The sequence below is a fragment of the Arvicola amphibius genome, chromosome X (genome assembly GCF_903992535.2).
Source record: "Arvicola amphibius chromosome X, mArvAmp1.2, whole genome shotgun sequence".
In the NCBI taxonomy this organism is placed as follows: Eukaryota; Metazoa; Chordata; class Mammalia; order Rodentia; family Cricetidae; genus Arvicola; species Arvicola amphibius.
The window spans coordinates 135,450,757-135,476,144 of NC_052065.1; the positions used below are offsets into that span (position 1 = coordinate 135,450,757).

At 45.7% G+C, this 25,388-nt stretch overlaps 2 protein-coding genes across 2 annotated transcripts; one reads left to right on the forward strand and one right to left on the reverse strand.

Annotated features, from left to right (window-relative positions):
- Positions 1–2,443: 2,443 nt before the first annotated feature.
- Positions 2,444–5,807, forward strand: Zfp92 (ZFP92 zinc finger protein). Its single transcript, XM_038315905.1, has 4 exons — positions 2,444–2,473; positions 2,789–2,915; positions 4,132–4,230; positions 4,621–5,807. Exons 1-4 carry the CDS (start codon positions 2,444–2,446, stop codon positions 5,805–5,807), a joined length of 1,443 nt encoding a protein of 480 aa, XP_038171833.1.
- A 16,411-nt stretch (positions 5,808–22,218) lies between these two features.
- On the reverse strand, positions 22,219–22,929 carry Trex2 (three prime repair exonuclease 2). Its single transcript, XM_038315665.1, has one exon. The coding sequence runs from the start codon at positions 22,927–22,929 to the stop codon at positions 22,219–22,221; it is 711 nt and encodes a 236-aa protein (XP_038171593.1).
- Positions 22,930–25,388: the final 2,459 nt, after the last annotated feature.

The following is a 25,388-nucleotide window of genomic DNA, read 5'->3' on the forward strand; positions in this document are numbered from 1 at the left end:
CATGGCAGCGCACGTGCACATGCATATATGTATGTATGAAGGCCAGAAGTAGACATTAAGTATCCTCCTCAATAGTTCTCCACCTTATATATGGAGAGATAGTATCACTTGAACCCAGGGCTGCTCAACTGAGCTAATTAGTATTAGCTAACCAGCTTGCTCCAAGGATCCCTGTCTCTGTTTCCTGTGTACTGGGATTACAGATGGGCCAACACACCCACCTGGTATTTGTATAGGTGCTGGATATCCAGTCTCCATTCTTAACACTTGAACTATATCCCCACTGAACAATCTTTCCAGCCACAAATGGTGTGTGTGTATGTGTGTGTGTGTGTGTGTGTGTGTGTGTGTGTGTGTGTGTGTGCATAATATGAGTGTGTGCTTAAGAGTACAGGTTCTATAAAGGCCAGAGACATCTGATCTCCTGGAGCTGGAATTAGAGATGGAAATGAGACGTCTGATATGGGCACTAGGAATTGAACTTGGGTCCTCTGGAAGAGCAGCAAATGTTCTGAACCACTGAGCCATCTCTCTAACCTCTTAAATGATCTTTTTCGTGTGAGTCATAGAAAATTCATCAGAAGCCAGGTAATGGTGGCACACACCTTTAATCCCAGCACTCAGGAGGCAGAGGCAGGCAGATGTTCGTGAGTTCAAGGCCAGCCTGGTTTACAGAGTAAGTTCTAGGAGAGCCAGAATTGTTACAGAGAGAAACCCTGTCTCAAACACCCCTACAAAAAAGAAACTTCATCAGAAACATGACTTCATAATTTGTCAATGTTGATTGACAGTTCATCAGGGATCTGGGGGCAGTTTAAATTTCGGGTAAATATGTAGCTGTCCTTGTGTTCCCTAGACTCCATCCCTTCTTCTTCTCTCCTGTGACCTTATAACTGGCAAACAAACAAGTTTTAGTTGTCCACCAGGCATAAGAAAACTCTTTTGAGCCATTGCCACACTGGACTTCCTCCAGGTTTCTCTGCTGCTCCACTCAGGACTCTCAAGTCTGACTGAACAGCATTCTTGAAATGATCAATTGCCTGACAAGCTTCTACACTAACTGATGCACAGAACTCCGAGGCTAAAGTAAACTTTGTCTATTCTGTCAACCCTCAAGCCCTTGGAATGAGAACCAACTTGCTGCTGTCCTCACCCAGTCTCATCGCTTGTGTCCATCATCTCAATTCTTAGCAACACAAGCACCACTGACAGAGAGGCATGTCCGGGACTTTTATTGCCTGTGTTCCCTTGCAACCACATGGCTACTCTCAGCCTACCATCGCCTCATCAGAGTGCCCCCATTCTTCTGTAGCTCACACTCCACTGTGTCTCACGGTGCCCCACTCTTCTCTTTCTGCTCACTAGTAGCTCTCACTCTGCACCTGGAAGTTGAATTGTGTGTCTGGAGTTTTTTTTTTAACATGAACACAGACACTAAAGGAAGAGGAACCTATAAATGGAGCTTCCAGTAATGTCTGGAAACTTGGAGGGATCAGAAGAAAGAGATTTAAGAAAAGAAGGAAGTGCAGAGACAGCTCAGCCTTTTAGAATACTGGCTGCTTTTCTAGAGGATTGGGGTTTGATTCCCACTACCCACGTGGTGGCTCACAACTGTCTGTAATTCTGGTCCCAAATGATCTGACACCTTCTTCTGGCTTCTTTGGGTACCTTGGATTATATGTATGGTACTTAAACATACATATAATCAAAATAAAATAAATAAAAATAATTTTTAAAAGAAGGCAATGATAAAGAGCATGCTCTTTTGGAAGGCTTGAGAGGACATAGAAGTAGGACTTTGGAAATGTAAGTAAGGTTAAAATGAGACCATATTGGAGTATGGTAGGCCCTAATTCAATGAATAGTGTCATATAAGACTAGGGAAATTTGGATCCAAGTGCACATAGAGAAGACAGCCATGTGAAGATTCAGGAAAGCATTGGAAGGATGCAGCTACAAGTCAAGGATCACTGGATACCACCCAGTGGCTGAAAGAGGCAAGAAAAGCAGCCTTCAGGATGAAAGGAGGACCCACCCACCCCCAGTACCCACATCTCAGGCTTTCAACCTGCAGAACTGGGAGAAAATATGTATGTATAGTTTTAAGCCCCCTGCAGCAGGTACCTTGTTGCAGTGGCCCCATCAAGATGTAAGGAAAGTGTGGTGATCTGTAGCCTAGGTGAAGCTTCCAGAATAATAAAACCCATTGCCTTGTCCTCCAAGGAGGGCACAGAAACTGGCCTCTGAGAAAGAAATTCACCCTTTCTTTGGGACATACCTCATTCACACACACTTCAGCCTTCGTTGTCTCACCTTGCTACTATCTGGCAAGAAAAATAAAGCAGGTTTTGAAACAAGCTGCACCGAGCACCCTGATCTCACTGACCCTCTTTGCTCTTCTCTCAGCCTTTCAGCTGTGCCGTCTGTGGTTGAAGCCCTGACTATGGCAGCCATTCTGAGAGCAAAGCCCAAGGTAAGTAGTCAGCCTCCCTCTTACTGTCCCCGAATTTGCCCAGAGCAGTTTCCCTCTGCTGCCCTGGATCTCTCAGGCCCCAGAGTGCTTTGCCATCCCTGCCACCCCCAACCCCAGTGGCTTGCTGTTTTCCTGAGTTCCCTTTTCTAGGTTTTCAACATCTGTCTGTTCCTCTTTCCTGTGGCAGTACTACTTGCTTCTGACTCTCTCCTGACTGCTGAACTCCCTTGAGGCAGGGGGATTCCCATGTTTTATTGTTTTCAATTAGACTTAACCTGGAATTTAATTCCCTACTACATAAATTGCTTGTTTTAGGTACCAATATCTTTTGAGGATGTGTCTGTGTACTTTACAAAGACAGAATGGAGGCTTCTGGATCTCAAACAGAGGAATCTCTACAAGCAGGTGATGCTGGAGAACTACAGCCATTTGGTGTCAGTGGGTAAGTGACCCTATCATGTACACACACCCAGTCCCACCTACTGTCTCTGGACTCCAAGTCTGAATTTTTTTGCTTGTTGATTGCTATGAACCCAAGAATAAGTACATTTTTTATTTGACCCATACTTTGTAGATCAGCTGTGGTATCAAAAAGAATAATTTGGACTTGTAAATGTTCAGGATAAATTCAGTAATGACCTTTCAGACTTATTTTGCACATAAAATCATAGATTGCCCAAAATTTTCTTACTATTGATAAACAGATGCCTATTGTACTGAAATATTTACTTGCAGAATTTTAGACTCATTTTATTTTTTTACAGCAGATGTAGTTGACATTCAACTTACTTTATAGAAGTTAGCAACATCTTCCACTTCCACTGCCTGTGAGGCCCCATGCTAGGGCCAGGCAGTGCATTTGGTTTCCAAGCCTGGAGAAATCTAGGCAAGAGCCGAGGCAACTTCCAGCCTGCTGCTCTCTTCTTTCTTCAACATGCTCCACACTCCTGTGTTTGTGCATCTGTAAGAGGATGTCCATCTTGCCAGGTTCAGGCAAAACCAAGATTCACAGATTGTGTGGATGAACTCAAAAGCAACAGGAAGTGAATGAGAAGATTAATGAATCCCAACTTCTTCCTCTAATGAACAGAGTCTAAGCTGGGGCCATCCTCTGTTCTGGCATCTTTCTAGCTGAGATGGCTCCCCAGCTGGCTTTGAGATGGGTAAAGATTTGTGAGAATGAGCCCTCTTCCATTTTCTTTCTGACTCTACAGACCACCAATGTCTCATCTGACCCCTTGGAGGGAGACTGGTTCCTTCCCTGGGTTCTCTTTGACCATCAAGAGAAAGTTGGGGACACATCTTCCCATAAAACTTCTGGAATTCTCACTTGAGTTTAGTGGAGAAACTTGCTGCCCCCAAGCACAAGACTAGGGCTAATCTTTCTTGGCTATACTTTCTGAGGATTTCTTTGCTCTCTGAAGACATAGGCTGAACTCTGTTTAAAAATTATTCTGTCCAGCCGGGAGGTGGTGGCACAGGCCTTTAATTCCGGCACTCAGGAGGCAGAGGCAGGTGGATCTCTGTGAGTTCGAGACCAGCCTGGTCAACAAGAGCTAGTTCCAGGACAGGATCCAAAGCCACAGAGAAACCCTGTCTGGGAAAAAAATTCTGTCCTTAGCTAGAAAGGTACTGATTTTCTTCATTTCTATGAACAGGGTTTGCTTTCTCTAAGCCTAACCTGGTGTCCCAGCTGGAGCAAGGGGAGAAGCCCTGGATTGCAGACAGAAAGAGGACTGCAGCAGGATCCTGTGCTGGTGAGCAAGGCACCCTCAGCCAGCTTGCTAGTGGCAAGGGTAAAAAGTAAGGACTGGCCTAAGGAAAGTGGTGTAGACACTGAAACTTTGGGTAAAATGTTCTCTTTAGTGAGGGGTGTCAGCCTCCCTTGCTGGGGATGGGTGAAAAGAGACTTTACTGCCCTCTAGAAAGAGCAGAAGCTCTCCCTTCTGCCTGCCTGATGTGTTGTTTTTATTGGTGGTGGTGGTGGTGGTGGTGGTGGTGGTGGTGGTGGTGGTGGTGGTGGTGGTGGTGGTGGTGGTGGTGGTGGTGGTGGTGGTTTATTCTGCAGTTTCTTGGTGGGAAAATGAAAAGGGGGGAAGCGCTCTGAAAAAAAACTGAAGTGACAGTTTGTGACTCTGTCATTACAGGAAATGGGATAAAGAGCAAGATTTCAAGGCCGAAACTCTTTGGAAGAGGGCTCCTCGGAGACACCTCGAGATCCATGGTGCAGAGACGTCCTCACGACTTCAGGCCAAATTCCATTGTAAGGTACCAGCACTCCAGAATCGCCGATAAACGGTATCTGTGTCAGCAGTGTGGAAAATCCTTCAGCCGCAGCTCCAATCTCATCAAGCACCGGATCGTCCACAGCGGTGAGAAACCGTACAAGTGCAGCGAGTGCGGGAAGGTGTTCCGGCGGAGCTTGGCACTGCTGGAGCATCGGCGCATCCACAGTGGCGACAAGCCCTACGAGTGCGAGGAATGTGGCAAGACCTTCACGCGCAGCTCCAACCTTATCAAGCACCAGGTCATCCACAGCAGCGAGAAGCCGTTCGTGTGCCAAGTGTGCGGGAAGGTGTTCCGGCGGAGCTTCGCTCTGCTTGAGCATGCGCGCATCCACAGCGGCGAGCGGCCTTACGAGTGCGGTGAGTGTGGCAAGACGTTCAGCCGCAGCTCCAACCTTATCGAGCACCAGCGCACCCACAGCGGTCAGAAACCCTACATCTGTCAGGAGTGCGGCAAAGCCTTCAAGGGCATCTCGCAGCTCATCCACCACCAGCGCAGCCACCGCGGCGACAGGCCCTTCTCGTGCCAGGAGTGCGGCAAGGCCTTCCGCGGCCATTCAGGACTTAGCCAACACCAGCGAGTGCACACCGGCGAGAAGCCCTACGAGTGCAGTGAATGTGGCCGGGCCTTCGGTCGCCGGGCCAACCTTTTCAAGCACCAGGTGGTGCATGGCGGGGTGCGGCTCGGACGTCCTGGCCGCTTGAAGGGACTTCGGCGCGGCTGCATGCTACTGGAGCATCAGCGGTCCCAGGAAGCAGGGGAAGGCAGTTCGACTGAGCCCCAGCTCATTGATGCCAATGAGAATCCCCAAGTGTGTGAGCGCTGCGACCAGGTCTTCAAGAACAAGTTGCTGCTGTGTCGCCATTTGCGCATTCATGACGACGAAGATGACAAGAAACAGAAGTCGATTACTGTGAGTACCTCAGGTTCGGAGGAGAGGTCGCTGCTCAGCCAGGATTTGGAATCCCAGCCCGCAGAAGGAAGCTACAGCGAAAGCAGTGAAAGTTTCCTGTTTGCCGAGAAGGCCCAGGGCCCATCCTTACCTTGAGGGCAGAAACAGGGCAGCAACTCAGAATGGCAGGGTAGCCCCTTTCCCCAGTGTAAAACAGAAGTAACTCAGAAGGACAGGGTACCCCCACCCATCCACCCAGTGTAATCTGCCCTACTCCTTCTCTGATGAGTTGAAAAGGAAGGCTCCCTCCCTAGTCCTTGGTGATACAATTGATACCTAGAGGTTCCACAGGAAGGCTCCTTAAGGAGCCTAGGCAGGGTACTCCTGTGTGTGCTTGGGTGAATGAGGGCCTGTGTAAATGGGGTCTCCAGGTGAGCAGATTTGCATAATACAGAGTTGGTCTCTACCATTCACATGAGAATTGCTTGATGTGTTTGGGAAAGAAGGAGCAGAGTCCAGCCAACTCTAAGCACAATTACATTGAAGTTTACAGGGGAGGGGGGGGATGACCCGTGTCCTTTCTCTTGTTAATGTGTTAGTGGGGGTGGTTGCCTCCCTTTAAGAGTTGTTTGTGTTTCTAGATAGAATATACTAAAAGCACTTTATTCCATTAAAAGTTTATAAATTAGCCTGATGCTTTGCAGGAAGGCACAAGGGCACCCTGCTGTCCTGAAGAAGACAAGACTGTCTGTGAAAACTTGGGCCTTGTGTATGTGGCCCTGCTGCTCTTTGGAGGGTCTGTACCAAAACCTGCAGAGAGGTTAAGACCCAGGGACCCTGAATGTCTCCTTTTGGGGAATGGAGCCCTTTTTTCTGGTCCCTCATAGAAATAGGATCTAAGTAAGATGTGGCAGCATTTGTACCCCTACCACCCTGCTGCTTCAGTCTCTTCCCCTCCCACTCAGTGAAGGCCACATTGGCCATTCCTACCCCCTGCCCCAGTGCCTAAAGCTTCCAATTTGTCTGCTAATCCCTTTCAAGCCACCACTGTGTGGTGACAGCAGGTTAAGAATTCACACTTAGATGGCCCCTGTAATGAGTCTGGCCAGACAGTTATCTTTAAGATGACATTTCTTAGCACATTAAAGTTGTCATTACTTTGATGTGCTTTGGGGGGGGGGGGTACCATTAGTTGAAAATGGAGATTTTTGTTATGTGAGCGTGTTGGAGAATTTATTTTTTATAGAAATTCCTCACACAGAGGGTGTAGCTCAGAGATGGAGTATGCGCCTAGCAGACTACAGGCCCTGTGTCCCATCCCTGCCCCTCCCCCAAGAAAAGCTTGGACAGGAAGAAGGGGCCTTTCCAACCCATGACTGATGAGCATGGTGGCAAATCTGGCCCTGAATGATGATGTAACAACCCCACTTCCTTTCCCTTAAGCCTGGCTGGCAAAGGAAGCCAGTGGCAGTCCTATTCCACCTGTGCTGCCCCCAGGAGACCTGTCCCTTGGCATACTCAGCTCAGCATCCTGGGTAGCAAGCTATTTTCCAGCCCTTTCCTATCCCAGAGGAAAGATTTTGTCCCAAAGACTGCCTAGGGGCAGTTTGTTGGTACAGATAAAGTGGAGGCAGCTCTTGGGCACTCCAAGAAAGAGTGGTGGCACCTCCCCTGCCAGCTGAGTGACGTTCAAAGATAGCTGCATCCTGCCAAGAGAATATGGGCAAACCTGGAAACCCAGGATGCTGGTTGGAGCCCTGGTCATAAGAATATACACGGGGAGGAGAGAGAGAGAGAGAGAGAGAGAGAGAGAGAGAGAGAGAGAGAGAGAGAGAGAGAGAGAGAGAGAGAGAGAGAGAGAGATTTATTTTATGTATATAAAATGTTTTGTGTAAAGTCCCAGTTTGTAACTTGCTGTTATCTCTGTGTCCTACAGTAGATCCCTGTCTCCTTGTCCTGTGATTGTTCTCTTGTCTGTGAGCCTGCAGCTGTATGTCATGCTCAGCCTTGTGTCTGCACTCCAAGCCCCGTGCCTGGGCACTAGTGAAAGAGCCTTGCTCCCTTGATCTGCTGGGTTTGAGTTATGTAGTGGTTGACTTCAGTGGCCCATGGAAGCAGTTCAGAGTATGTGTCACTTTGGTTTCCCAATAGAAAAAGAAATGCTAGGAACAGTGTCTTTTAAGTCCCTGGCAAAGTAATTGCTCGATCTACTAGGCCTCACGCAGAGCAGGTGCTCACAGTGGGAGGCTCTGTGCAAGCTCTGTCACATACTCTTGGGTGTTCACTTCTATGGCTTTAGGAAATGAATGAATGATGCCTATCTTCCGAGACAGTCACCAGCTCTTTACCCAAGGCTGAGTTCCTAGAGGAAGGGTCATGTGCAGGCATTTTCAGCAGGAAGTGGGTCTGCAGGGAGAGCTGTAGAGCCCTTCAGAGTGAGGACCCGGAAATGCTCCAGGGTCCCCACTGGTTGCCTACATACATAGCAACAGAGCTCTTGGTCCATTTTCCTCCTTCAGTTCCTGTTCCTAAATGTTTTCAGCAAGCAAAGTAGTGAGTTCTCTCAGGTATGCTAATCAGGTATGCAAAATGAACAGAACAGGTTTCTCCTGGAAGAAAGTCAAAGTCACCAGAGGGACACTTGTGCTTTTCCTTGTTTTGTGCCTGAAGCCTGTGCTTCATCCTGCGAACTGGATGGGGAATGGGGCTGATCGTTCATTTGTGTCTTTTGAGGGGCAACTAGATTATAAAAGCTGTCCCCCACCAAACTTTACCTTTGGACTATTTGCCTTGTAAAAGACTTTGGCTGCTTTTCAGGTGCTGTGGGAATGGCCTAGCAGTATCCCGGGAAACTCACAGATGGTCCTCTCGGAATTAATTTATCATGAGGTGGAATTTTCAACATCTTTGTTGGGTGAAAAGCTGACAGCTACTTGGAAAGGGGCTCCCCCATGTGGAGAGGGATTAAAGTAAACAGACAGGTAGTGGGTTCAAGGTTACAAGCAAAAGTCCACTCTAACCTAGAAAGAGCCTCCAGTGATACTAGAGTTATTGGGGAGGGCTTGCTTCCCATGTGGGAAGGCCTGTCTTAGTTTGCCAGGGTGCAGGCTTTTCACAGAGCCCCATACTGCAACTCTGAGACCAGGATTGCTCAACAGGCTCCTTATCAGAAAACTTCATCAGTCTCCGAAGAGGCACCACAATGCCTGCCATCTGTTTGTTTCTGCTACCAAGTTTCAGGCAGCATGAAAGCACCCACCTTGCAGCTTTCCAGGCAGGGATTTCAGGTGTGTGGGGGGGAGGAGTTGCTGAAAAGTGCCTTGGTTGGGAGTGGGGAGGATGTGTATTGGGGAAGGCTAGAATGCACACAGGACTAGAACAGTCCTGAGTCGGGAGCTCAATTACTGTAGAGTATGGAGCACCTAGGATGCCGTGTGTAGGAAGTCAGACCCTAGCTGGTTCCATTTGAGGAGCAATTTTCCTAAAGGAGAAATGAAGTCAGTGTTAATGAAAACTGCTATGGGGTGTGAGTGCACACTTCACCAGCCACTCTGATCATTTAGATGGTTTGGAGGTCTGTGAAATCTCTGCAGAGAGACAGCCACCATGAAGAGAAAGTGCGAAGGAAGAGGAAGAACTCAAGTGATCCCAGCCACCTTCCTCTGAGACCCCACTAGCCCTGGCATTTGTAGCTGGCTTCATGTTTTTGTGAGCCCCAATTCATCTGTGATTTCACAAAACAATTTCCCTCTGAGATTCCTGGACACTTTCTTCATGAGGGGATTTCTTTGGGGGAGATGTTGTTTTAAGCTTGTATAACCCAGGCTGCCCTTTGACTCTTAACCCTCCTGCCTCTAACTCCTAAGTGCTGGAATTACAGGTGTGGGTCACCATGCCTGGCTTCTGAAGATTTTTTACATTTGTATATTAAAGTAGCATCAAGTTCAAGGTCTTTCTTGCACGTTTGTGAGAACAGTGCCTCCTTTTGTGTTCAATAGGACTGATTAAGCCTGGTCTCTCTCCATTACCTGAGAATGGTGAGAGCAGAAATGAAGGCTTACTGTGCATTTGGAGGCTCCTGACTCATTAACATTCTTTGGTAGATTAGTAGGGGTATATACAGCTTAAAGTATGCCATTGTGGATGGATTGTGGTGGGTGTCTGTACCCTTAAAACCATCCTTATTGTCAAGTCAGTAAACATTCAGCATCTTACGATAACTCCTTCTTTCTGCTCCTCTGTGCCCCCTGTCCTTATAACCACTGCTTTCCATCACTGGTGATTACCTTCTTTGTAAGTGGACTTCCACAGTGTTTGTCTAGTCTCTCGGTGCCATGTTTTAGATATTTCCAGGTGTTTGTGTGTATATCCACACTTCGTATTTATCTTATTGTATACATGCCCCCCAATGTCTGGTGATGCCTGTTAATTAGTATTTACATTCTTTCCAGTTTGAGACAAATAAAGTTGCTATGAGTATTTGTATGCACATCCCAATGTGAACATGTTTTTATTTCCCTTGAGTGCTTTGTTAGGAGTGGAAGAGCTGGTTCACATGGTGACACATTGTTTAACTTGGGGGAAGAACTGCCAAACATTTCCAAAGCACTCGCATTATTTCATATCCCTAATAGCTGATGTACGAGAGGTCCAGTTTCCCCCACCTTCATCGGCATTTATTGTGTCTATCTTAGTGGAACCACCCTAGTGTGGGGGAAGTTGTAACTAATTGTGGGTTTGATCTACATTTCCTTCATGACTAAAACACTGAACATCTTTGCATGCACTTGTTGACCATTCACATTTCCTTTGAAAAGTATGTTGATCTTTTGCCCATTTTAACTGAGTTGTTTGTCTTCTTACAAAGAATTACAGACATCCCTTCATCAAATATATTTTTAACAATATTTTCTTCCAAACTATGTATTTTAAATTTTTACTTTGTATTTTTTTGGGTCGCAGTTAAGAACTCTTAACAAAAAAAAAAATCACTAAGACATTATCTTATGTTTGTCTGTAGAGCTTTTCATGACTTGGATTTTGTTGTTGATAGTCTTGGGGTTTTGTTTTGTTTGTTTGGGTTGGGTTTTGCTTTCTTTTATTTTTTTTCAGGTGGGGTCTTCCTATGTCGTCTGGGCTTGTTTTGAACTCCTGCAGTCATGTGATTACATTGCCTTCACCCCTAGAGCACAGGACTAGGTATGTGCCACCACACTCAGCTTTGAACTCCTGATGATGCAGAACATTCTCCCCTTCTTCCTTCACAGATTGAGAGATTTCAGGAAAAACTGAATCTTCCTCTAACACTTGTAGCTCTTCATGTAAGGTGTGGACTTGTAAGGTTTCCCCTATCTGCACTGGCATGTCAACTGGTGCTATCATTGTTCATGTCTTGTTTAAATCAATATTGTTGAGATTTCATGGGTCTAACTTCCCCATCATATACAGAGGACACAATGTCAGAATGAATGCCTTGGTCCTGTGGCTCTTAAAATCTTTCTGCCCTTTCTTCCATGCAGTGGTCTCTGGTCCCAGTGACAGGAATGGTCACCTGCTGTGATCCCTGGTGCTACTGATGCTGAGGCAGTAACATGAGATGCAACTCAGAACAACTAAGCCTGTTACAAAGACCCTAAGGCTAAGTGTTCATGGACAGTCATAGCTCACAGCTGTCATGGTGAGAATGCAGGGTTAGTGCACCCTGCAGGTGAACAAGCAGACCAGTGATGGCTGTCAGTGGACCTTCAGTGGACCCAAGTCACTCTAAAGCCAACTGCAGCCCTTGGCCCCGGAGTTTTCTGCCAGTTTTATCCACAAGAAAGCAGGACCAATCTCATCCTACAGCATTTTCCTATTGAAAGATCCTTGCCCTATCCATTTCTTCTGTGTTTTTGATAGTAACCTCTGTTTTGTAAGCCCTTTCTCTAGCCCTTGGAGGTGCGTATGAGTCCTTGTAAAGGCTTTTGGAGTGGAATGAGGACTCAAATTTCTGGTGATCATCTTACCTTAGTCTTCCTATGGCTGGGATTACAGAGGTACGCCACCAACCCTGGTTTTGTAGATTTCAAACAATTTAAGCATCCCACAAGTTCTGCTGCTCCAGGAAGTTGCTGTGAGCAAGTTCCCTTTGCCCTCTGTGTGCTTACAGAGAACACAATTAGAACTCTGGCTGGAAAGCTTGGGGAAAATAGCAGCTCTTGGATCCTAATGCTAGCCAAGGCCACTCACTGCATAGGGGAGGAAAGTGGAAACTTGGGAGGCACCCACTAGAAGCAAAGCCGTAAAACAGAGACTTCAGGGAGGAAGCAAAATGTCACATCTGCATGTCTGAGGGCAGAGCAGCCAGTTGAGTGCTCTGTGAGGCTTCACTCTGCTTCTGTGGATGATAAGCACTAGGTTAAAGTCAGGGAACCACCTTGGCCAGGCTACAAAACTCAGGTTTTGGTTAAACAACAGTCTAGATGAGGCTGTAAAAATAATTTTAGATGAGATTGACTTTGAATAAAGCCATCCTTTTTTCCCTAGTGTAGGTAAGTCTTGTGCAATCAGTTAGAGGCTTTAAAAAGACTGAAATTACCCAGAGGAAAGGGTACTGCTCCAGATGGCCCATGGACTATATTTAGCTCCACCCTCAGTTGTTAGTTGGCTCAACTGCCACTCAGCTTCTACATCATGTGAGCCAATGCTTTGAAGTCTCCTGATAGATGAAGAGATGGATTCCCACGTATTGTGAGAATCCTAATAGAGTCATAAAGTCATAAGTACAAGCATATAAAGATTAAATGTATAACAGAAAAACTACTTGACACGGAGGAATACTTCAATAAGACATAACTATAGTGGAGTATTATCATATTTTGTCATGTATATAGGTGGGGCAACCAGACTAGGAGAATTCTGGGAAGAGGAAAGGCAGAGAGTCAGTCACCATCCAGACACAGAGGAAGCAAAATGAGAATGCCTTACTGAGAAAAGTTACCAAGCCATGTGACTAAACATAGATAAGAATTATGGGTTAATTTACATTGTAAGATCTAGTTAGTAATAAGCCCGAGCAATAGGCCAACCAGTTTATAATTAATATAATCCTCTGTGTTTATTTGGGACTGAATGGTTGTGGGACTGGGTGGGACAGAAACATCCATCTACAAATGATGTTCAAACATTTAGCAAGAATTTCCACATAAAGATGAGAAAACTTTTTTTTAAAAAGTTTCTAGACATACAAGAACAGAATCAAGTGCAAGTTCTTGGTAACTATCTTTTCTCTGGTTGGGTGGCTATATTTGATAGAAGCAAACAGAGGAATGGCTCCTTTAATAGAGTCTTCCTGGGTCAGCATTAATAGTAAAAACCTTATAGATCATTTAAGAGTCTTTGTCACCAAACACTTAAATGGTGCTTATGAGCACCCAGCGGCAAGCTTCTTGGTGGTGGCAGGGTCCTAAAAACTCCAGAGTTGTGGCAATAAATGTGACTCCTGCCAGTACCTCCACATGAAGCTAGACTCTCAAAAAGTTAAGGAATGGGGTGGAGTCAGCCACCAAAGTAGCAGTTTTAATTTTAGCAATGCAATTTAGCAGATTAAAAACTCATGTGGTCAAAAAAAAGATAAAGATATATAGTAAAGACAGATTCAGGTGGGAAAAAGATCTCTAAATGGTTTACAGTACATTTAAAAATATACATAGACTTGGGAGAGAAAATAAAAAGGATAGAGAAAATCCTTAAAAAAAGAAGTGTGGTGGCACACACCTTTAATGCTGGCACTTGGGAGGCAGAAGCAGGTGGATCCCTGTGAGTTCAAGGCCAGCCTGCTCTACAGAGTGAGTTCCAGAACAGCCAAACATACACAGAGAAACCCTGTCTCAAAAAAACAAAAATTAAAAAGTAAAAGAAATAGAGTAAAAAAAGCCATGTAAAGGTGGAAAATGCACAGAGAATCTGAATACTGTATGTTATTGTGTTGTCTTTGAATTGTTTAACTGCTGAGAAAGGAGCAAGACCTGCTAAAGGACATTTGATTATAAAAGCTGCTGAATTAATTCAACATATATATATATATATATTGAAAATGCCTTGACTTCAAAATTTAAGTCAAAAGACATGTTAATTTGGAAAAGAGGTTTTGCTTTTGTTTCTACAGGAAATGAAAGGCTGTGGGTTCATTCTGGGTTAAGAAAATAAGCTTTGATCAAGGAAGATTCCCCCTGAAAAATCTCTAATAGGAGTGGATATCCCAGATAAGATTCCCCCTGAAAAATCTCTAATAGGAGTGGATGTCCCAGATGATCCAACATCTCAGAGCACCTGTGTTGCAGTTTCCACTGAGTTCTACATCCAGAATGGCCCCGAGACTGCTGACTAAGATGATCAAGCCTCACAGAATATTCCAGTAAGGACTTGATCATAATCCTACATTTTCTTTGGGTCCCCATAAGATTACCAGAACCCCCAATCAGAAGGAAGTAGCCTAGAAAACTACATCCACATTCCCAAAGAAATGGACTATGGATGTTTGTCTTTGGTTAGTGTATTGTTTACAAGTTGTTATGGATAATGGTCAGGAAAGAAGCTAAACAAAAGATGTTAGATTCAGAGTTCTTGTTTTGAAAAGGAAAAGGGGGGATGTTGTGGGATAATGCTCTTGTACACTATAAAGATTGGTCACTCATATTGATTTAATAAAATGCTGATTGGCCAGTAGCCAGGCAGAAAGTATAGGCAGGCCATCCAAACTAAGATAATTCTGGGACAAGGAAAGGCAGAGACACAGTCACCAGACAGATGCAGAGGAAACAAGATGAGAATGCCTCACTGAGAAAAGGTACCAAGCCGCATGGCTAAACATAGACAAGAATTATGGGTTAATTTACATTGTAAGAGCTACTAAGTAATAAGGCTGATCAATATGCCAACCTGTTTATAATTAATATAAGCATTTATGTTTATTTGGGAGTGAATGACTTTGAGACTGGGTGGAACAGAAACTTCCATGTATGTAGTGATGGGAGCTGCGGGCCGGCTTCCCGCCGCCCTGCTCCCAGCCACCGGCTAGCTTTATCTGGAATAATTACATGGAAACTGTATTCTTTTAAACACTGCCTGGCCCATTAATTCCAGCCTTTTTCTCACATCTTGATTAACCCATATCTAATAATCTGTATAGCACCATGAAGTGGTGCCTTACCGTTTAGTTTCTAGCATATGTCCATCTTGGGCTGGAGCTTCATTGCATCTGGTTGTAGAGGCAGGGCAATTGTCTGAGCCATCTACCTCACTTCCTTTTTCCTGTTCTGTCTACTCCACCTATCTAAATTTTGCCCTATCAAAAGGCCAAGGCAGTTTGTTTATTAGCCAATGAGAATCCTCCATCACATGTATGCATGTAACTGGAGAGATGTAATAGATAAACAAGAACAGAATTGCAGAGCAGTGCAATTGTCAAGCTATATTTTAGAACTATAGAGAAAGACCAAAATTTCTTTTTTTTATTGATTTTTATTGAGCTCTACATTTTTCTTTGCTCCCCTCCCTGCCTCTCCCTTTCCCTTCAACTTTCTCCCAAGAAGACCAACATTTCTTAAGGAGACATAATTTTCCAGCATCTAGAACACTTTATAAAGGTATAATGCTGTAAAGAGACATGTGACACACACCTGTATTCTCTGCACTGGGAAGACTAAGAACAGAAAGACTGCAAGTTTGGAAATGAGATCTGTGCTAAAGCTCAAGTTAAGAGAAGGTCATGAAGGTGGTCTTGGACCCTGTGTGGCTAAGAAGTAATAAGTAATAAGGGAGTTCTCAGGCAGAGATATACACATATCATGTCATGTGAAGATGAAAGAAAAAATGAAAGTCCTACATATGCCAACAAGTCACAGAATGGCCAACCATACAGAATCCAGGGAAGGAAAATGGACTAGACTCCCTTGAAAAACTCAGAAGGAACCCATCCTGCTGAGCCCTTAATCTTGGCCTTTTAGCACTGTGGCATACTTTGCTTTGGCAGCCCTAGAAAACATAAGGCCTACCCCAACCCCCATTTAAAGGTGATTTGGGTGAGTGAGATGGTTCAGTGAGTAAAAGCACTTGCCACATAAGCCTGACAATCCGAGTTTGATTCCTGTAACCCATATTGGAAGGAAAGACGTGACTCCCTGCATATTATCCTCTTACTTTAACAGGAACACTGTATTAAGTGCACATGGACACACACACACATATGGCACACTAATAAGAAAGGAAACATCAGTATAGAGGATAGAAAAATGAAAGAGATTGTTAATAAAATCTTAAGCTGTGGTCATGGCTAGTTCCATGGCAGCCATGGCTACACAGAGAAACCCCGTCTCAAAGAAAAAAAAAAAAACCTTAAAGTCCTGCACGAAATTATAAATTGTTTCAAATACAGGCATTTATGAAGTTTAAGAAATACCATATCTAGTCAAATGTCACTTATGCAAATTTGTGAATGTGTGGGAAGAAGATACAAGGAAGAATATAAAAGGATTCAGTCTCTCTCTCTCTCTCTCTCTGATTGTTTTGTGTGTGTGTGTGTGTGTACACGTGTGTGAGTAAGGGAGGAATCTGTATGCAGGATGTGTCTGTTTGTGTGCTCCCACTGAAGTTCATGTGTTAAAACCAAGGTGGTAGTATTATGAGGCATTACTTTTGGGAGGTAAATAGTCATAAAGGCAAAGTTTCCATGAAGAGCATTAGCACCCTTAGAAGTAATTACAAGGGATGAGCCAATCCCCTTCAACATGTGAGAATGTTGGTAGCCATGTCAGAGGAGCTTCAGTAAGCAATGGAGCTTATAGAGTTCAAGTCACTGTTGGAGGGAGGAGACCACTTGTTTTTCTGGCCACCTGGCAGCTTAGACCCAAAAATAATTATACAGAAACTGTATTAATTAAACCACTGCTTGGCCCATTAGCTCTAGCTTCTTATTGGCTGACTCTTACTAATTTAACCCATTTCTATTAATCTGTATATTGCCACGGGGCTGCAGCTTACTGGCTAAAGATCTGTCTGGCTCCAGTGGGGCTCCATGGCTTCTCTCTGACTCTGCCTCCTTTCTCCCAGCATTCAGCTTAGTTTTCCCTGCCTAGCTCTGTTCCCCTATAGCTCTGCTATAGGCCCAAGGCAGTTCCTTTATTTATCAATGGTAATCACAGCAGAGGGAAATCCCCCATCACCTGTTTAAATTTCTCTTTAAATAAAAAGGAAGGTTTAACTTTAACATAGTAAATTACATATAACAAAACAGGTATCAAGCAACAATTACAGTTACAATATTTATATCTACTTTATCTTTTATCATAACTAAGGAAAACTATAACTACAAAACTATTACCATCTATTCTTCAACTCCATCAAAGATTCTAGAAGGCTATAATATTACCTAAGTAAATAGGAAGTACATTGTAAGCAACTTCCAAAGCTCTAGAATTGACAGAGACATCTCACTGCATGGACATTTACCCAAGTTCTTCTGTAATGTTGGAGCATCCATCTTCAGCCTGCAGGTCCATAGCATCTGGCAGACTTTTCCGTGAAGCAGGAAATTTCAGTCACTTTCTTCTGTGTCCTTCAGAATGTCTAGCAGACTCTTTATTGAAGGAGGAACCCCAAAGGATCGTCTCAACTTTAGGCAAGTTCAGCGGTCATTTCTCTGTGGGTCCTGCATGTCCAGTTCACACAAGAGCAGTTTCTTGCCCAAATGGCTATCCAACTCCATAAGGAGCCTCTTCGATGCCCATCTTCCTCTTGAATTAATTGGTGCTACCAGGAGCAGATGTGTCTCACTGTCATGAAAAGTCCTAATTTCTTAAAACATTTAAATGCCATATCCTGAAGGTCTCTGAAAGATTTGAAGAATGCCTAACTGAAATATATCTCTCTATATATAGAAAACCTAACTAACATGACTACAAGCTTGACTATTATAGATGACTATCTATTAACCTATATTTCTTAATTATACATTACATTTTAAATAAGCTGCACAAACACAATACCTTAATCAAGAACAGAAATATACATATAACAAAATTAACCTTAAATTTGTATCAATAAACAAGATCCATACCAATGCAAATCTCTATAGCATATCTCCCTCTAAATGTAGACAGACATTTATAAACAATATTTGGGAATATGGGTGTAGTTTTCTCCAAACTGCTTTTTTTATCTGAATCTGTCTTTATAGTGTATCTGTAATTATTTTCTTAAAAACTTAAGCTGCACCATAACTAGGGTATATACTGCCTGCCTGCTTGTTCTGCCCAGTCCAGCATGGCAGAGGAGGTCTGTTCATTGCCTCTGAGCCACGCATACGACCCCAGTTACAAGTACGCAGTGGGTCTATGTCAAGCCATTAAGCAGTTTGTAACACGCTGTTTACAAACCCCATTTAAATGCTCAGCCTCCTGAAAGAGTCAGAGTTCATGCTGGCAGCAGGGCTCAGAAAGCTGGTATTTCAAAATGGTGCATCTTTTTTCCTGCTACACTGAATCAGGAAAACCTCTCTTAAAGGAGCCATACCTCTGCTTGCTTCTAGCAAACAGAGCCCAGTGAAGAAAATGCTGCTACCAAACCATGCTTAACTCTGTTCTTTTGTATCTAAAATTCCTTTTTAGGCTTTCTCAGGTTTTACAGGGATTTAGTCCACCACGTTGGCATGCCAATTTGTTGAAAGGAAGGCTGCTTGTTTTCCTGGCTGCCCAGCAGCTTAGACCCGAAACAATCACACAGAAACTGTATTAATTAAATCACTGCTTGGCCCATTAGCTCTAGCTTCTTCTTGGCTGACTCTTACATCTTAATTTAACCCATTTCTATTAATCTGTGTATTACCATGTGGCTATGGCTTACCAGCTAAAGTTTCATGTGGCTGTGGCTTACCAGCTAAAGTTCCATCTGTCTCTGGCGGGGGCTCCATGGCTTCTCTCTGACTCTGCCTCCTTTCTCCCAGTATTCAGCTTAGTTTTCCCCACCTAGCTCTGTTCCCCTATAGCTCTGCTATAGGCCCAAAGCAGTTCCTTTATTTATCAATAGTAATCACAGCAGACAGAGGGAAATCCCACATCAAGTCACCAAATAGCAAAGCTAAACTATGGAGGGGTACAGACTCCCCCAGGGGTGGGGATTGTATCCAGAATGCCCCTTGCTTCTGCTGTGCTTCCTCCTACTTGATGCCTCATGTTCCTGTTGTATTTGGCATGGTGTGATTATTATGAGAAAGGATCTCACTGTATCTAGTATAGTGTGATTGCTTTATGGGAAAAATCTCACTCCTCAGTGGGCAACTTACTTGCAGATCATAATGAAGATGATTTTTATAAGAGCAATGATGTTTAGTTACATCAATGACTTAATTGGACTTCCTGAGTTAGCCTAAAAGATACTGATGGTTAAGACAGTGAAGATGAGGGAAATGGTTTAGGTTATTCCTGCTAATTGCTCCAATAAGAGATACAAATAGAACAAAAATAGGCTAGAAGTCACCTTCCCCTTTGTTAGATGTGAGATTTGCAGAGGATGGAAAATAAGAACAAAGAAGCTCCATGAATTATGCCTCTGGAAAAACAGGCTGATGATCAAAGAAATCAATTTATACCTACACCCAAGGTTAGGCCTGAGTTCCTTGGTCATGTAACTTTTTCAAGGTGCATACCTGGGCTTTGTACATACTATACAAGCAATGTGCCAACTTAGTGACATCCCCAGGCTCACCAAGGAATTTTAAAAGGCAAATTAAGAGGTCAAGGGAAATCAAGCCCCTAATAGAGAGTGAGGAAGAGGTATGTTTGAACTGCAATCAAGAAAAGCAGAGTTCACATAATCCTGATGGAACTTCAGTTTGGTAACTGAAACAAGGAGGGCAGCCCTTGCCATCTTTCCAGCTTCCTTCCAGGCCTGTGCACCCTGTCTGCTGCATTGCTATCCCATGTTGCATCCAGTCTGGAGTCTCAGGAGCATCCTCTATTCATTGCTGAGCAGCATCCTCAGGTACATATGTGACATAATTTGTACAGTCAGCCATCCTACTGGGAAACATTTGCTTCTTTCTGGTTAAGGGGCCTTTGGAACCAAGATGTCTTGAATGTGTCCTGAATTTCTCTTGGGGAAATATATATGGGTGAAAGTTTATGTATCTCATTATGGTTGCTCCATTAACCCTTTCAGACACTGCCCAGCTGGTTCCCATGGAAGCTGCATCGCCTATAGTCTCACCAAAAGCACAGGAGCCCTCCATCCTCTCTCATCTTTAACAAAGCATGTGATGGTCAATCTTTTGTTGCTATTGTTCTAGTCATTCGGATGGATGTTAAATGTTTGGAAATTTTGATAGGCAATTGTTAAATGTTAACATCTGTTAGAAATAAAATTATGTAAACAATCTGGACATGGCAATACCTGCTTATCATTTCAGCACTTAGGAGGTGGGGGCTTGAGGATCAGGAGTCCAGAGTCAGCCTCGGCTACATAGGGAGTATAAGAACAGCCTGGGACACATGAGACCTGCCTCCAGAAAATAAAAATAAATAAGTAATATAAATGAAAAATTAAGCAAGTTATTTGAAAACTAAAGGAGATACCCCAAATCTATCACATCTTAACTGGCCACATTTTACTGTTACTGTGTATTGATGCACATCTAGCAGACCCCAGTGAAAATCAATGCCATAGTGTGAAACCACAAATCTCTTCCTGGACAGTCTTGTGCATATTCTGTCCTCCTCCAATTGGCCACAGTGAAAGAACGACTCCCACAGAGGTTGATGGGCCAGGGCATGGTAGTGCTCAATTTATTCTTACTTTGTTGACTGCCATGCCTTGAGAAAATAATGGGGAACATGTTAACATTGCAGATTAAATCAGAGTGCTGCCTCTGTGGCCATAACATTGTGGGTAGTATGAACATGTGAAGTGCTAAATATATTTCTGCTGCTTTATTTTCAACTTACTCATTAAGAGAAAGGAAACTGTGAGCCAGCATGCACATGGGCGGAACACACACACACACACACACACACACACGTGCATTTACTTTCCTGGAAAGCCAGTTGGCATGAATTCATCAGCATATTACTGCTTTGGAGGCAGGTCTCAGCTTGTCTGTGCTAAATGGAAAGGCACTTAGTGCTTAGCCTGACCAGTCTGAGTGGGCATGAAAGACTTGGGGACAACATTCAAGACCAGACTACCAGGAGGCCAAGGGCACTTGGATGGCTGAGGCAGAAACCTCAGCCTCAGGGAGGGAAAAGCACAAAACAAGACCACTGTGGAGGTGTCATAAGGCACAGATATTCTGGAGTTGAGTCTTTCTGACCTGTAGCAGGGACAGCATTATAAGGGCACCACTTTCTGGTATAGGCTGTCCACTTGAGCCTGGCCAGAAGGTAAAAGGATCCAGCCTGAGAAATACAACAAACACACAAATCAGATTTTGTCTCTCTTCTAGACACAACCCTCTGTTACCTCCACTGTCCTCCATCTCAGGCAGGTAAAGAGACTCTTCTGCTACAGCTGTCACCAGTACTCTGGCTTCACCATCCTGCCACACACACGAAGCCTCTCTAGTCATTTTGACCTACTTAGGGTTCCCAAATGGGCCAGGCTGCCTAGAACGAAGCTGGAGGCTTTGGTCATAAGAGTCACTCTGGGGTGTGGCCACCCCACCCCTTCTTACTTGCCCCAGCATTTGGTGACACAGCTCTCACCTGGTCTGACTTCCCATAAGACAGGAGTGCCTCAGGGTGGGGCCCCACTGGCAGCTCACCAGAAACCTGCAGTCCAGCTGAGGCAGCTGGCGAGAAGGTGCGCACCCAAATCACTCCATGAAGGATTTGAGAGCTGGGATGAGTTCCATTCTGGGAGGCACCTTATGTACCAATCCGTATCTCTCCTCTGTGCCTCAGGAGAGTTCATCACCCTAGTCTGCCTGGGTGACCCCTCCTCCTGTGGCATCCATGTACCGTGTCCACAAACATAGAGATACCTGTTTTACCCTGTGCCCTATATCAATTCACTGATGCTACTTTGCAAGCAGGGACAGAAGGGGACAAGGCTTTGAAGAAGGCATGAACTAGCTCTGCAGACTCAGACTCCTTCCAGTACACTCCCCAGAGGATTCAGCCTGCTCATCCCAAGGACTTAGCAGAAAGGGGCAACACTCAAGGGGACCATAAAACACACCAGAGAGACAGCCAGGGGCTCAGGGTCCAGCACCCCAACCTAACATATGCCCCTTGGAAAAACCTGCATACTGACATCTTCCCCTCTATACATTCAGAGTCAGGCCAGCATGGCCCCCATCTGTGCCTTGGTGTGATGGTTTTGGGTGTGGGCAGAGAGAAATCTGGCCGGTAAGTCAGCTGGTAAATAGTTGGTGATATTTATTGAGAAATGGGAGGAAAGGCAGAAGCCCTGCAGGAGCTCAGGCTGGCCAGAGGGTGTCCAACTGGAGGTAGGGCACAAAGAGGGCTCTGGGATCCTATGGCCAGTTAGGACGGGCTGAGGAAGGCCAGGTAGGTGCTACAGAGAGTGAGAACATGTCTCAGGCCTCGAAGTTTGGGCCATCAGATGGCACATACATGGGCTCAATGTGAGCCCAGCTGCGGGCCTGCTCATCGGCCCAGGTGAGCAGCTCAGTAGCCCGATGCAGGAAGATCAGAAGCAGCGTGTGCACATCACCCTCTGCTGAATGGGCAGCACTGGGCTCAGCCTGGAAGTAGCGGTGGAAGAGACTAGCCAGGCTGTAGCTCTTGCGGCCTTGAGCCCTGGTGCCATGACTGTGAGCACGGTCCAGGCCCTTCAACGCAGGCAGTGTGTCCAGGCAGACAGTGTCTTGGGGCAGATGAGCACCCAGGCGTTGTAGCTCTGTGCAAAGCAGTGGAAAGTCATAATCAAAGCCATTGTGGGCCACAAGGCAGATGGGGCCTTCCTGGCGGCTCAGGAAGGCCTGCAGTGTCCGTACCACATCGTCATTGAAAGCCGCCTTTCGGCAGTGCATCAGGCCTTCGCTGCTCAAACCAGTAATCTCACTGGCCTTGGCAGTAAAGGGGCGCTCCGGGCACATGCACAGTGTGAGCTTGTCCAGCACACGGGGCACCACCAGAGCACCAGAATCGTCCCGCTCTGGGTTCTCCAGGCAAGAGCGGTGAACAGCAAAAAGGGATATCTCTGCAATCTCAGGATCCATGTTTGGGAGCCCAGTGGCTTCCAGGTCCAGGAATACAAAGGTCTCAGCCCGGGGCGGCTCAGACATGCTGACGTTCTCACAGGAACAGTGAGGCCTAAAGCACCAGAACAAGTGGCATAAGCCAGAGGGCTAAAGAAATGGGAGCAAGGCCCTTTTGCCTGCAGCCCCTCAGGTCAAAGCTCTATCACTCAGGGCCTCACTTCCTACAGCTCCACCCCACCTCATGAGACCTTTGGTGCTAGGCAAAGTTTCTAAGACTCATATCCAGTGACACTTTTAAGGGGATACCATGGGGCTGAGATCAAGTGACCAGGATCTGTTACTGCTGTCTATCCCTCCTCCTCCTTTCCCCAGGTCTCTCTACAGCTAATCTTAGTTCTGCCACCTAACCAGACACAAAAGGCCTGCTGTGCCCAGACTTTAGCCCAGGCCCCCCTCCCTTTTGCTGCTAGGCCCAGACCTAGCCACTGTCTCCAGCACGGAGGGAGACAGGTGCCTTGGCCCAGCTTCTTGGTAGACACCTTGGCTGGGAGCCTCAGGCATTATGCCCTGCTTTCTACCTTTGGGTAACAGACACCAGAGGAATCTTACATTAAGACCCTGATTTCCCCATTTTTCTACCAAACAAGTGTTGCCTTAGGTTGGCTTCTACCTGGCTCCTGGCTCATGGCACTGTCCACCCATCCCCACCACACTGGCTTACCTGGGGCGGGCTTCAGCTGGCTTCCTGGGCTGCTGGGCACCTGTCTCTGCACAGGCTGCTCCAGGCAGCCTTTAATCAGAGGCCACAGCCCGCCCCCAGCCACCAGTTGGGCAACCAGGAGGCCTGAGGCCGCAGGACCTGTGCGGCCGGCTTGCTTACCGCCCCCTCGTGAGCTTGCAGCCACCAGGACACACGCCCCATGTTTACAGACTGGGAAGCAGGGTTCTGGCCACACGCAGGTTCCAATGAGTGATGAGTACTGTCATGGACCAAGAGGAATGTGTCCTCACAGGCAGGAGGAAGTCAGAGTGTGATGGAAGCCTGTCTTCCACCAAGCCCTACCTCAAAGTCTCATAGGGTCTGGGTTGTGGTTGCCAGATCTGGATAAACCAGGTGTGGTGCTTACTTAGCCCTATGCTGGGACACATTACAGACAGCTGATCCTCTCTTGGTTTCCTCCATCAGTGGGGATATGGATGCCTTTAATCTCAGGAGTGACAGGGTTATCTACTTGGGTTATGTTTAGTCTGTGAGTGGGAAATCATGCTGAGGACAGGACCTTGGTCTTACTTCAGTAAACAGGGGGTGGCCTCAGGGACATCTCCAATGTAGAACTGTCTGGTTGCAGATCACCCCTACCTTGTGGCCCCACTTTCTAGCAGCAAGCAGGAAAGTGATCTCTGCTGTAGGGTATGACACCCAAAGGTTTGACACTCAGGGGTTTGACACCTAATGTTGTTACAAGCATTTATTTAGTAGAGTTGTGGAGAAGGCAGGGAGGATAGGCAGGCAAAGGAAGGCCGTGACATAATGAGGCCTGACCCAAACAGTCCTGAGCCAATTCTTTACATTTCAGAAGTGGAAAGAGGCAGTCTGAAGACTTCTAAGACTGTAGAGCAGTGGTTCTCAACCTTCCTGATGCTGTGACTCTTTGCTTTAATACAGTTGTGGTGACCCCAACCTTAAAATTGTTTTCATTGCTACTGCATAACTCTAATTTTGCTTCTGTTATGAATCATAATGTAAATATCTGATATGGAGGATATCTGATATGCAACCCCTGTGAAAGTGTCATTCGACCCCCGAGGAGGTCATAACCCACAGATTAGGTAATGCTCCTCTAAGGCCTTTCTTTCCTGCCGCACCTTACTTCAGGTGAAGGACACCATCAAAACGTGAGAGTAGCTAGAAGGCTAGAAGGCCATTCATGGCCTCTCCTGACGATTTCATTCCAGAGCTAGGTATTCAACACTGCGGGCCTGGCCTTCCAAGGTTGTGTAGTCAATGCTGTACCTGCCCACTGCAGGCACTCCTGAGTCTGTCATGGAGAACAAGGACTTGCTTACCCATCAGTGTCTGAGCAGGAAGGGTCTGGCACTCAGCTGTCCAAAACTACCCAGGGAGCCTGGGGGAGCAAAGGTGCAGTTACAGGAGTAGGGTGGGGCAGGCAGCCACAGGTGTGATAATGGGCCTCACTAAGTCATTCCTGTTCCGGCGCTCGAAGGGAGGGAGGTGGCTGTGATAAGTACACTACTCAAAAAGATACTAGGTCACTGTTTCCTGGACAGGCAGTCGGGTCATGGGGAGAATTCCCTAGTACCCTAGGAAAGAAGGAAGAAATAGCCTGGCTCCCAAGGACATGGCAAAGAGGGCCTCTGCAGGACCCTGAGGCAGGACAGGAGGTGAAGGGCACAGAGGTGGGGAGAGGTGTCATGACAAGGTGCAGTGCAGACCTCCAGGGCTAGGCATGGTCATCCTAACCAGGCACTATCAGAAAGAAATGGAAGCAGCAGAGAGAGAAAAAGCCAAGGCCCACTGGGGA